Source organism: Vulpes lagopus, chromosome 2 (genome assembly GCF_018345385.1).
Source record: "Vulpes lagopus strain Blue_001 chromosome 2, ASM1834538v1, whole genome shotgun sequence".
NCBI lineage: Eukaryota > Metazoa > Chordata > Mammalia > Carnivora > Canidae > Vulpes > Vulpes lagopus.
The window spans coordinates 29,590,033-29,603,963 of NC_054825.1; the positions used below are offsets into that span (position 1 = coordinate 29,590,033).

Here is a 13,931-nt window from a genome sequence, read left to right on the forward strand (position 1 = left end):
CAAATTTCTTTTGATATGGACCATGAAAAACATTCTGATTTCAAAACAATTAAAATGTGGAAAATGCATCATTAACTTACAGAAATATAGTAACCATATTATCTTTTAGGTTACAAATGCCATTTATTGAGTGCATCAGATTTTGCTAACGCATTGAAGAAACCAGTTATTTGCTCAAGGCCACCAGTAGGTAAAATCAGAATTCCAGACCCACTGAACTCCAGAGCCCACACTCTCACCCCATATACTCTTCTGCATCTGCCATACTTATTAGCCATTTGTTTTATAGCCCATATAATATCTATATTCCTAATCACTGAAAATCAGGAAGACTTTTAAAGAATATTGAATGTCCATGGTGAAAGAACATCAATTTGACCCCATGATCAGTTCATATCATCTGGGGTGGGTGCCCTAGATGAATTAAAAGAAAGCCGTATACCCCAATGTTGGGTAATGTCTAATATTAGCACAGTATTAGACACCGGAAGAGGACAGGGCTTTTCAGGGAGTGATTTGCATCCATTCACTGGGCTACATTCTTATATCTCATGTGCACAGGCTTTTGGTCAATGCACAGTGAAGTCTAGCTATGTGCAAGACAATGACAATATGAGGATATGTGCTGCCTATGGATACTTAGAGAAATGGCCCTGGGAATAAATTGTGGTTTGGGGCAAAAGCTCCTTCAGGAGGAAGAGGCAACTTGGGTGACCTTCCAATTTTCCACATGGAAGTGGGAGGATTATAGGGTTTGTCCTGAGTGAGAGGAAATTATTTCTGAGGCTGATAAAGCCTATAACTTGTCAGTGGGGAGACTGTCCAGTTAAGCCTGGGGATTGGTTCTTCATGGAAAAGAACTGGGAAGAAAGAGTCATTCTTTTGTGTCCAGTCTCTCCCTCTACTAGCACTTATCCTTGAACATAGTCTTTGCTTTGGGATTCTGTGAAATCTACTTCATCTTCTTGCATATGCTAACACTTTCCTTGCCTCCCCTATGACTTTATCTTTTTAGTGTAAGCTCTTATTTTAATTTTATGTTTGTTGCAATTACATACAGCTGCTTTTCTGTGGTTGGAGATAACAAGAATAGAATGCAATTTTAAATCCTAAAAATGTCACAGAAACAGAAACCACAAATTAAAAATTGATCTGATACCAAAAGAAAATGGGTAAATATGGCATTCCGGAATAGGGAGATGATAAAAAGAAATTATACAGAAAAAAAAAAAACTAATGAAACTGACAGGAAGTACATCAGACAGAAGAAATAAATCAGGAAGAATGTGATGAGATATTAGAATGGCTGAGCTCAGAATAGCCCAGTTTGTCTAACCTGAGAAGGACATACTAAATACGGAGGCAGGTTAGTCACCCAGAAGTTTCTAGGTCTCTTCAAATGAGAAAATTCGATTAGAAAGTAGATTGAACCCTGAACTGGAATTGTAACAATTTGGTATTTGCTCTTATGGTTTTGAGGTTATTGGTTATCTTTACTGAAACTCGGCCTTTTCATCAGTAAAATATCATCCCCCTCATTTATTAACAAATAAGTTATTTCATTATTGTATTATTTGACAAGTATTTAATAAGCAAAGTAACTGTCAAGTGACATGTCAGATTCTTAGATATTTCTCAAGGCAGGTAAAAAGAGAAAAAAATGTGGCCTTCTCAAGCTATTTATAGTATAGCATGGAAGACAGATAGATAGGCAAGCAGAAAATTACAATTTAGTTTAATAAGGTCAAGGTCAGAGATAAGTTTGAAGAACTTTGGAACCCAGAGGAGAGATGAATTAATTTTCTAAAGATTTGAGGAAAGTTTCACAGAGGAGGTAACATTTTAAATAAGCCAGAAAAAAAAAAAAATCAGACAATGTGGATGAGGCGTGGGTAGGAGGGGAGGCAATCAGTTAAAACCTAAAGGAAGGTCTATAGTTGGAAAATAGTAAGTCCACTCTGTGTGGTGAACCATAGGTCTTGTGGGGAGGGAGGAAGAAGAGGCTGCTCAGGGGTCCTTGTGAAAGATCTAAGATACCAAGTTAAATGAAGGCAGCTGGCATGTATTCTGAGGGCTGGTGGTTCTCATCGTCATTCCACCACATCTAACATACTCCCATGAACAAATCAGTAAAACAGACTAGGGATTGTGTGTATTTACTGACTCCTTAGCCTTTTTTCCCAATTAGGGAAACATTTCATAATTTGGTGAATTGAAAGAATGTTATTGTAACATCTTAGGATCCATTTTTTTTTCTTTTTTTAAGTAAATCATTCCTTAGACCACTGCTTTCAATATGATCATAGCACATATCCCAGTTAACAGCACAGACCTCTGTGAGCACGTGATTGAGTGCCTCTGCCAGTAATGGGGAGCCAGTGAAGGTTCTGAAGCTGAGGAGGGACCTGGCAAGTTAACAAATGCAGCATGAAGGATGAATTTATGGATGAAGAGATTAGAGGTGGGAGACCAAGGGAGGAATGATAAGATCCAGGACTCAGTGAGGTAGGAGGTGGCAAAATGGAATTACCCCTTCCTCTTCTAATATAGTAGGTAGGCTAGAGTCAAAAATACATAAGAAGGATGGACAGAAACACAGAACATTACTGAACTCTGACCTGGACCTCTAGTAAATACAATAAGAAACAAAGAGGCAGGGGCACCCTGGAGAAGAGCCCTGTGCATAGGCGAGGTTTAAGAAGCTTCCTGAAGCTATTTGCCTTTCTCTAACAGGTGATCAGGGGACCAGTTCTGGTTACTCAGAAAGCTACTGCTCTTCCCGAAGTCATGAGGAAGGTTGATTTCCAAGTAGATGAGATGCTGGAATTAATGGACTCCAGGTTCTTTTGGAAGTTGGGCCTCCTGCCAGGGCTGATTAGCCCAGCTGGCCTGTCCACTATTCCTGTTTTATTGCTTCCTTTCTCATTAAGGAAGGTGTTGGGTTTGGATAACCATAAACAACATGTCTACTGCTACAAGGCTACCATCTCTTGCACAGCCAGTGGCTAAAACCAGGCTCTCAGGAGTCTTCGAAAGACTTAGGTCACAGTTTTGGAGAAACAGGAAAAGGAAGCCCAGATTTGAAAATGTGCCACAAAATGGTTATTTTCTTTTTTGTTTTCTTATTCTATGCCAAAAAAATTTCACAGTAGCAAGGAAAAGAAAACTTTAAAAAATAAAATAAAGTAAAATCAGAGCTGTTTTTCCTCATTCTCTCTTCTGTCTCACCCCTGCTCTCTCAACACAGACACATGGAACAATCCTGATGTCCTCAACCCCCGAGATGGGAGAAAAGGGAGTTGGAGGCTTCCTTTTACATCAGCCTGCCCCCAGCAGGGCCAAGTAGTCTGAGCAGCCACTGGCCACTTGTTGAGCTGTTCTGTGGGTTCCTTACTACTTCCCTTGTCCACCTGAGCCCAAGGGCTGAAATCTTGTGGGACAACAGAACCCTTGAAAGGGAGCCAGTCACCTAGCCCTTCTATATCCTCACCCTAGTAATCTCAGTGCTTAGATTTCTTCTCTCTCCCCAGGCAACATGTTCTTTAAAAGGACCTTCACTGGCACATCATTTCTCACCAGGAACTGTACCTTTGTTCTTTCCAGTCTTGCAATTTTCTCTCTTCCAGCACAGGGAGAATCATATTTACTCAGAAAACCACAGTGTTGAACTATAGCCCTCAGTTTCTTAGAGTTTCACTTTCTAAGGGAATTTTGCAGCTGGTTCCATCTGCTTTTCCTGATTTTTTTCTCTCCTCTTCTGCCCATGCTGATTTCTTCCCCAGTCCCAATCAGCCCCAGCCTCAGGACATCCCCAACATGTCACCCTGATGGTCTTTTCTGCTCATGGTAGACACACAACTCATCAAACCTCTCACCATGTCCCAAACAGCAAACGCTCAGAAACTCCTTGTTGATTTGTACCAACTACTGCCAGAGCCTTTAGTATTAATACTTTCTAGGAAACTCTCCCTTGCAGAACATCTCATAAAGCTGGTTTTGGTTGTACATAAAAGTCCTATCTCACCATATTTTTTGTTCACCTGGCTTGTCTAGAAAAGGACGGGAATTACTCCTGTGCTGAGGATTGATAAATGAGCTACTCTAAATGCTAATTATGTTAATGTGAATTATCCATGTGTGTTTTAAATTTTAAGCAGACCTTTCCCTGCTAGTTAATATACATCTGGGCTATTATCTACCTCCACAAACATGTCCGAAAGAAAAGCAACCAACTCTAATGTTAGATTGATCCAAATCCAACTCAATGTGCTTTAGACAAGTAGCATGGTCTAGGTTAACATTTGGCTGATTTTAGGAACTTACCAATAAGCCAGATACCTTTCCCAGGGCTTTACAAATATTTGATCATTTAAATATAAAATGTTCCGAGGTGGATATTATTACTATTCTGATTTTACAACGGAGGAAAGTAAAGCACAGAGAAGTCACACAATAAGTAAACAATAGAATCAGGATTCAAACACAGGCAATCTGTGTGCAAAGCCCATTCCCCTAGCCACTACTTCAGGCTACCTCACCAATAATAGCATCTTGCAAATCATGTACTTACAAATCCCCCTGTGAGACAGAAGAGAATTCAGATGAACTTCTATTTATATGGTGTCTATGTCCCTGCAAAGTCTTATGCATACAGTATTCTATGAATCCAACCATTTTCTGGATTCAAGTCCTCATTTAAAAGAGCTAGACTTGGGATCCCTGGGTGGCGCAGTGGTTTAGCGCCTGCCTTTGGCCCAGGGCCCGATCCTGGAGACCCGGGATTGAATCCCACATCAGGCTCCCGGTGCATGGAGCCTGCTTCTCCCTCTGCCTATGTCTCTCTCTGTGTGTGTGTGTGTGTGTGTGTGACTATCATAAATTTAAAAAAAAAAGAGCTAGACTTTCAACTCCTTTTGGAATATAACCATCTTATACAAATTGATGCTACCTTCTGATTAAATACTTATGACAAATGTCCTCACAGGATAGGTGGTAGGAACATGATTGTCTCCTTATCTTCAATATCAGAACTTTATAATAAGCTCAATACATCATAAAATCCTCTGGTCTCCAAATCTCATTAGATGGTGATTTGCCTTTACCACTTCTGGGATTGTTGGATTCTGTATATAAATTACCTGGTAATCAAGGCATAATTCCCTTTCCTTCTCTGAAATTTCCATCTTTCAAAAGTCAAGAGAGAGGAGACCCCAGGCCTCATATCCTGAGCTTTAGCAAATTGACGTGTATTGGTCCTACCTAGATCTTTAGTGCCATTGTAAGTTTTCATGGCATGCTTTTATTTTTCCTGATCTACAAAGTTGTTTTTGTATTCAAGGTACTGCTTCCAGTTCTTAGCCCAGTTCAGTTGCCCTGTGTTAGGTCATATAACTTCTTTAAAGAGTGGCAGTTTCCTGTGAGCTTGTACATGGTCAGGTTTGGAATCATATTGACTTCTTTGTGCAATTAGAGCACCACAGCCCCCAATTAAACACTCACTCTGTGCTGGGCACTCTGCTAGGAAGTACATACAAATGATACAAATGATATAGGATCCCTGCCTTCACAGGGAGGGACTTTTAGTAAATACAATAATAAATAAGAACTAATAGTTCAGAGTTTCTGAGAGTAGTCCATAGATTCCTGGACTCCTTTGTTGGGTCATAAATGATAGTTCAGAATCCTACCACCAAACTATAACTATGAATTATCAGTCTATTTAGCATTAGTTCATTTGAATTCATGCATCACCTTAGGTGGACCCACATAAATGTTCATCTGCTATGTCTATGCCACTTTCTGTAGCTCTCAGGATCTTCCTGTGATTGGCCTAATTTATCATTTGACTAGTAGTCAGGATCTTTGACACAACTTTGCCAAGTATTATTCCAGCTCATGGATGAGGAAATTGAAGCTCGCAGTGATCACAGAAATAACAGAACTTCAACATGTCTGTCACTTCAGTTTTATTTTTTATGTATATATGATCTCATAATATGAAATCTTGTCATAAATCACTTCATATTACTTTCTTGTATAAATACATCCAATAGCTTTCCATCACTCTCAGCATAAGAAACATCCATCCTTTCTTCTCTGACCTTTTTTTTTTCCTATTTTGTTTTATTTTATTTTCATAATGATAAGTGTGCTCTTTAATCCCATCCTCTATTTCCCGTATGCCCCCACCCACCTCCCCTCTGGTAACCATCAGTTTTTTTCTCTATAGTCAAGAGTCTGTTTCCTGGCTTGCCTCTCTCTCTTTTTCTTTTTCCTTTGCTCATTTGTTTTGTTTCTTAAATGCCACATATTCCACATTCCCTTACTATACTCCAGATGGTCTTCTCTTGGTTCTACAAACCTGTCTGTATATCTTGTCCTTTTTCTGTGCTCCCTCTTCACTCAAGTCTAGGCTCAGATACCACCTTTCGAGGGGTGACCTGAGCATAACTAAAGTATCTACCCCCACCCCTCCTGCCAAGTCACTTTCTATCAGATTATTCTGTTTCATTTTCTTCCTAGCTCTTATTATTTCTAAATTTCTTTTCCTTGTTCACTTTTTATTGTTAATATTTTTCCCCTTAACTAAAATATAAGCCAAAGAGACCAGAGCCGTGTTCTGTTTAACTCGCTGCTGTATTTCTACCCCTAGAATCCATTTGGCATATAGCAGGTATGTAAGTATTGCTTGAGTGAATGAATAAATGCATTTGATAATACCTTAATGTTTTGTGATGGAAACCCTTAGCCCCTTGCTAGACTCATTTTTAGATATTCTCCTTAGGTAATTTCATCTACTCCAATGGCTTTTTCTATCCCTCTCACTATTTACCTCTAGCTTGACTCTTTTTTCTATCTCTCATATTTGTTGTTTATGTAATTTTAACTTCCATAATCAGAGATACTCTTGACTGTTGAGAAATAGGAGCGAAGGAGGTTGGTATTAATATCACAAAATGCTAATACATTTTAACATTTTATATTTTAGAAGGAGCTTAGTTTTCATCTATTCTCAATTCATGGCTTTGCATGTAGATGAAGAAAGTTCAAGATAATAACAAGCCCAAAATGTCACAGCCAGTGTGTGCCAGAATCCAGAACTTCCAGGGTACATTACTGTTTCCACTGTAGTTATCTGCCTATTAGATGCTACCTCTCCTTTTGCTAGTGACACCACATACATGCACACATAGAGTTTTATTTTTGGAGATAAAATTCACATACCCTGAAATTGTGCGTACCCTTTAAAAGTGTGGAATCCTATAGTTTTTAAGGTATTTACAGAATTGTGAAGCTATCTATTTAATTTTAGAACATGTTGATCACCCTTAAGAGAAACCTCATATCTGTTTGCAGTCATTCTCCCCTCCCCCAGCTCCCCTACATTCCCCCTCCCCTTCTCCAGCTCTTGGAAACCACTAATCTACTTTCTGTCTCTGCAGACTTGCCTGCTCTGGACATTTCACGTAACAGAATCATACAACATGTGGCCTTTTGTGTCTGGCTTCTTTCACTTAGCTTAATGACTTCAAGGTTCATCATGCTGTAATTTTACCTTTTTGTTTTGCTTAAGCCCTTTTCTCTAACTGCCTTATTTTAATATCTGTCTTTGAGCAAAAATTAAACTCTGAATATCCTGGAAGCCAAAGGCAAAAAAGAAAAACAGAAATATGTTCCTCTACTCCAGTTAACCATAAAGGAAGCCCACAGTTTATCATGAGCACAGAGTTTTTGTAGCACTACATTTTGAAGGGAGCCATCAGTGCAGTCCAGTTTCCCATACAGCTCTGTCTTTTGATCATTTAAGGTGTTTTTCTCATTTTCTTAGTCATCCTATCCTTCCAAAGGGAAGTGGGCACCATAAACCGTATGGAGAAGGGAGAGAGAACTACCTTGTGGTGTCCTCAGTGACTCTTCATTTTCTGAGTACAAAGGGGGCATTCTTATTTAATTTTTAATAACATTGTAATTTGACCTCCACTTTTAATTCTCAGGATCTTTCTTCCATTCTTGATCACAATCCTTTCTTCCAACTCAAATTTGTGAAATATTTTTACAACTTACTTCTGAAAGAGTCAAGCACTTTGCCAACCCTGATTCTAAAACAGGTCTCGAATAATGCAAATACTCTCGTAGATGGGGGAAGAGTACAAGCAGTTATACTTAGGGAAGGATGAAAAGAGGAATATGATTGTTTGCTGATGCCTGCCTCTGGATTTGGTAAATGGCAAGTTCTAGCATTTATGCTGCAACTCACATTATTTTTTTCTTTTTGGGGATCTGAGATGCAGAGAATTAAATTAAAATCATGCTTCTCAAAGACAGCAAACTATCATCAGTTCATGCAGAGCCCTGCTTTTGTTTTAATTTTCACCTTGATCTCTAATCTCTGCTGACATCTACCTCTCTTTTATACATGCCTCTTTCTGTGTTTGATACATGTCCTTAAGAGACATGTGTCTTTATAAACTAGTTAGTGTTATTAGATGTGAATGAGTAATTACATAAATAATATTGTGACATAAATCTCATTCTGTTGCTATTTTTTTAACTCCCCACTAAATCTTTAAAGCTAATTCATGTTGCTGGATTTACATTGACTCTCTTACTCTAACTGCTGCGTGTTTTATGGTATGTATCCAATACTTTTTACTTTTCCATTCCTTTAGCAACAGAAACCTGTCTCAAACAAGAACATAGTGAACATCCTCATACTTGACTCCTTAGAAGCCAGAGGATTCAAATACACTATTGTCTTTATACAGCTCCTCTTGTGCATGACTGGCATACTCTCAGCCCTACCTCCTGTACTGACTATTGCTGCAGGGCCCAGAGGTGGGCAGGTGCACAGGCTGTCACCAGCTTGGTGCTCATGTGATGCGGTACAACCTCACTTCTTATTTCTTGCTCTGGGACTTCACCAAGGCAGAGATACAGAACTTGGGGAACCTGCTCAACACTCATGCCTACAGAATTAAGTGGGGCAATGGGGAGGGGCAGGGGTTCAGCCCCAAGACCATTCTTGACCTTTTCAAGGGTAGGAGCCAAGGGATAAATATGCTTCTTCTTGAATTCCCTTGGGAGAAGTTATGAGACGTAGTTCATAAGACTCTTAACAAATTTCCTGTGAGGTTAGGTACAAGTTTCCAATAGTGGTTGCCAAGTTGAAAACACATCCGGGTACTGGTTTTGCCTTTTCCCTGATTTAGACCTCTAGTTCCTCATTCCAGCTCCCTGTTATTACTTCCCAAATGAACTACCTGTAGATAAGCCTTTGTCTCAGGCTCTGCTTCCAGGGGCTATCCAGAGTACAACATTATCCCTAAGTATTAACACACTGCTGTCTAGGAGATCTGGGCCCTAGTCTGGATAGTCTGCCCATCTCCAACTTGAAGACCAGAGACTGGGCCATTTCAAAACTAACAAGAAGCTTTTCCTCTGCTGGGAAAGCTCCTGAGGTAGGATCTTTCACCTGTGGATCAGTGGGTTTTTTTAGTACTTACTGCAGTTATTTTTAAAATGTGGTTGTAATATACATACATGCCCTGGTGATTATACTATATTTCTCCCAAATATTGACCTCTGCCCTCATGATTTATGACTTCTGATGCGTGGTCAGTAGACTCATCCTAGGATGTGCCATAACAGAGTATTAAGAAAATTTCCTTCTCGATACTTGTTAATATGGAAACATCATATGATTTATACTTTCCAGTGAAGGGTATTGCAGTCAGCTTAGGTCCTAGAAGATGCACTTGTTCTCATTGTCATATTTTCACTTGGGTTTACTTAGGGAAAAAGGGTCATTTTTTGAATAGATATACGTCAATGTTAATGCCTGTGTGTGTGTGTGTGTTAATGCCTGTGCGCGCACACTCATATGCACACATGCCAGCTCACTGTGTGGGGTGAATCATCATGAAGAAACACAGACTGTGACTACCCACCTGGGAGCAGGGTATCAGCAGAACTCCCTCAAGAAATATGTCTTCCTTCTCTTTGGGAACAACTTTTAACAATTTCTTATCCCCTTCTGCTTTTGTTGTATGAACAGGTGGTTAATACATACACCCCAGGAAAGAAGATTTGGCTTGAAGGTGTGGTGACCACCTCAGCTGGAGGCACAAACAATCTATCAGATTCCTATGCTGCAGGATTCTTGTGAGTAACATGTGCAGTTTCACTCCCAGGGACTTTGTAGAAAGAAGGATAGTGAAGTGGTACTGCTCATTATTCTGCCTCCTGGAGGGGGGAGGTTCATTTCCCATTAAAAGTTCCTTATCTGTTCCTTTGTGAATGGCTGTAACCCATTCAACCAACAGTGATGAGTGACTTCTCTAGACACTAAGATGACACAACAGACATCAGAGCAAAGATAGTAGTAATAAGAGTAGTAGTAGTGACCATGACAGTCATAAGACTTTTATTTAATATCTATAGTTCATAGTGCAGACAACATATAATTTCTCATCCAGTTTTCACCATAGTTCTAGGAGATAGGTAAGAGTAAGATTGGAGGAACAGAGACAGGAGATAAGAAAAGGTATAGGAGATTACTGCCATAATAATAACAATTTTAACTGTATGTGCCACATGCTTCTGAAGTACTCTCCCTATATCTAATAATTCAACAACCAGTGATATGGATACTATTATTTTACAACCACCCAATGAGATGGGTATGAGAGCTTGGACTCAAGCCCAGGCAGTCTGCTTCATGGTCTAGCCGCTTTATCACTACCTTAGACCATCTTTCTTTGTGCTTCACATGGTCTGTTCAAGAAAAGAAGTGATAGGCAAAGAGATCAGGAATTTCTCTGACTGGGAGAATCAGGAAGGGCTTCATGGAGGAAGCAGCATTTGAGGGGAACATAGAAAAATTAATTTCTATAGGTAGAAAATGGTGGTGATGGTGGAGGAGAGCATGAGAGGCAGAAGGAACATTATGGGCAGAAGCACAGGGAGGGGAAATAAGTCATGTGATAAAAGCCTCAAGAGCTGCAGGGATGTAGTGAGGGCTGCAATGAGGTGGGGGGCAGGGTGCTTCTCCACCAGTCATGAGGCCTTGTTCTACACTCAGTGGCAAGCCACTGAAGACTTTGGTGGAAGAGAGAAACACCATCTGACTTGTGTTTACACGTTGGCTTTGGGAATAGTATGCACAAGAATGTGGAGAGGCAGGAGATAGGACAATGGATTTGAAGGCTTCTGCAGTTATCTGGACAATGACTTATACCAGAAGCATAAAGGACTCCACTTGGCCAGCCAGCATTATGTGGCAGGGACAAACCTCTCAGGACCATAGACTAACCAAGTGACCTGGTCCTGTGCCACTCTGGTCCTGTGGCCCTGACTTTTGCCTAGGGAAGGTCCTCCTAAGAACTGAGCTCTGCCCTCAGCTTTGTGTTTCCTTACTAACAGCTGTTTGTAATTATACACATGAAGTTTCCTTCCATTAAGGCAGCTTCTTGAATACATTTGTAGAGGACAAATCAGGGCAGTCAAGCAGATTGTTTCTGCAGATGGAATCCTGGAACATGCAGATGAAGATAATAAGTCAAAAGAATATCTGATGATACGTTGGGTCTTCCATGCCCTTGTTCTCGGCACCTAGCCTTGAGTGAAACAGAGCAGTTGTTCCATGAGCATGGTTCAAGTGGATGAAATGGGATGAATCAGCATTTGATACAGTGGTTCTGAGAGTCTTCTTTCAAAAATACAGTCCTCACCAGGTTTTACTGTGAGCTGTGGAGCAAGGGCGAAAAGCTAGTGGCAGAGGCCTCTCAGAACCAGCAGAGGAATGGCTGTTGCTCAGCTGTCAGAGACAGACTCTGCTGCTGAGACAATGAGCAGCACCATTGTTCTGAGTGTTTTCATGAGCATTCCTCCCTTCAGAGAATGATGTGAATTGAGAAACAGTACAGCCCTTCATAGAGGGAGCTGGAAAGAAACCTGCCTTTTCACGAGCACTAGCCAAATATCCATGGATCAGTGACTTTGTAAACCTAGATTAACCTAGCTGTTCAGGGTTGGGTTGTAGACTAGGTATCTGATGTGTGGTGGACACAGATCAGATGAGAACTAGCTCACTGGGCTCCTGGTCTTCTCTCTTACCTCTTTATCACCCATTTGCTCTCCCCTCTGCTGGCAGCACCCAGCAAAGTGTCCTTTGAGTCTAGTTCTCCAGAGAGCATAAATTGCTTTCTAGGGGGGAGAAATAAAGCACTCTAAGAAGCTCCAGAAGACTAGTACGACTTCTTGGAAAGAAGGCATCTTCAGGCTTTTTTTCAATACATGGTATAATGATGAGCCTACTAGGACACTTGCACATTCATGCAAGAATCAGAATTTTCTGATTCCAGGCAGGGCTTTGAGACTCTCTGATGCACTACAGATATACCCTTGGCATACTGCTGTGTCTCCAGTATCAGTAGTGTCTGCCACCCAGCCAATAGTCAATACATTTTTGTGGAATGGAAACTACTGGCTGCAGTAGCATCCTTGGTGGGATGTATCAGTTGTCTTGCGACTTTTCACTGCTTATGCATGAAAGGGACACTTGAAACATCATTTATTTCCCCCTCTGAGAGAGCTTATTATTTACAAGAGGAAGAGGAAGACAACTTCCTCTAACTGTTCCACTCTGAAAAGCATGGGGAAGCAGGGATTCTGGTCATAGTCATTTTGAATGCTCTAGACCCCAGATGTGCATGTAGGATGTGGGTTTAGAAAGGAGGGTACATATTTTTCCCTCTCACATTAGAGTTCCTTCAAAAACTCCCTATAGTAGCAGGAAAAAACCCTCCAGATTTATGAGTTAACATATTATTTGTTGAGTATATATTCTTTTTGGATCACTGTTATAAGGTCTACAGAGATCATAAGTAGGAATTTGATACCATTCCTATAGATGAGTACAGGTATTTACGTACACAGTGCTTTACAAATGACTCACATGTCATTTGTATATCTATCCTCAATACTGAGAAGCATTTTTATATCTCCTCAATACTGAGAACAAGGCCTGGCATTTACAGCTGACTAATTAGTGTTGTTGAATGAGTGATGAATGAATGGCAAATGGGATATTTTAAATACCAAAATACAGTCCTGTATGGATATTCAGCTGCTGCTGCTGGATGTGATTATGTATTTACTCATCATTTTGTTTCTTCATTCAGCAAGTGTAGGTATAGAAGGGTGAATAAGACATACTTGTTTTTATAGATAAATACTTGCTAGATATAGATCCTAGTTTTTAAAAGATTTTATTTATTTATTCATGAGAGACACACAGAGAGAGGCAGAGACATAGGCAGAGGGAGAAGCAGCTCCCTGTGGGGAGCCTGATGTAGGACTTGATCTCAGGACTCCAGGATTCTGTGCCAAAGGCAGATGCTAAACCACTGAGCCACCCAGGGACCCCATATAGACCCTATTGAATAGTGCTACATTGGTGGAGAGACCATTGATTTAGTGCATCAACTCAGAATTCATGTTATAGTTCTAACCCAGGATATTTTATACTGTGTCTCTGTGGTTAAAGGAAAAACTAAATCAGCTATCCTGATTTCACGGGGTTGGTAAATTAATAAAAATAATAAAGGCAAGTAGCTTAGCCATGTGGTATTCCAAAAGTAATTTTAGTTCCTAGGTTGCAATGTTGCAGTCTGAACAACAACAACAACAACAAAAGTTCTGTTATATAATTGTCAGATTTTCTTTTTTTATTTAAAACTTTTGTTTTTACATTTTGCTTTGTTTTGTTTCTATAATCTAATTGTCAGTAAATATTTTTTAGTTTTAATATAATTGTTGATGTGAAAAAGATTGTTAATAATATTCATTTATAATATAGAAATTAGCAATGCTCTTTATTCCAGTAAAGAAAAAGTTTAATTCTACAAATCACTGGTTTGGAGTTCCATATG

General features: G+C 39.9%; 1 protein-coding gene across 2 annotated transcripts in view; it reads left to right on the top strand.

Annotated features, from left to right (window-relative positions):
* The window catches only part of HPSE2 (heparanase 2 (inactive)), a 634,074-nt gene that overhangs the window by 484,157 nt on the left and 135,986 nt on the right, over positions 1-13,931 (top strand). For both annotated transcript variants that reach the window (XM_041746029.1, XM_041746030.1), the window contains exon 8: positions 10,055-10,161. In XM_041746029.1, the coding sequence (XP_041601963.1) occupies positions 10,055-10,161 (107 nt within the window). The remainder of the gene's footprint in view (positions 1-10,054; positions 10,162-13,931) is intronic.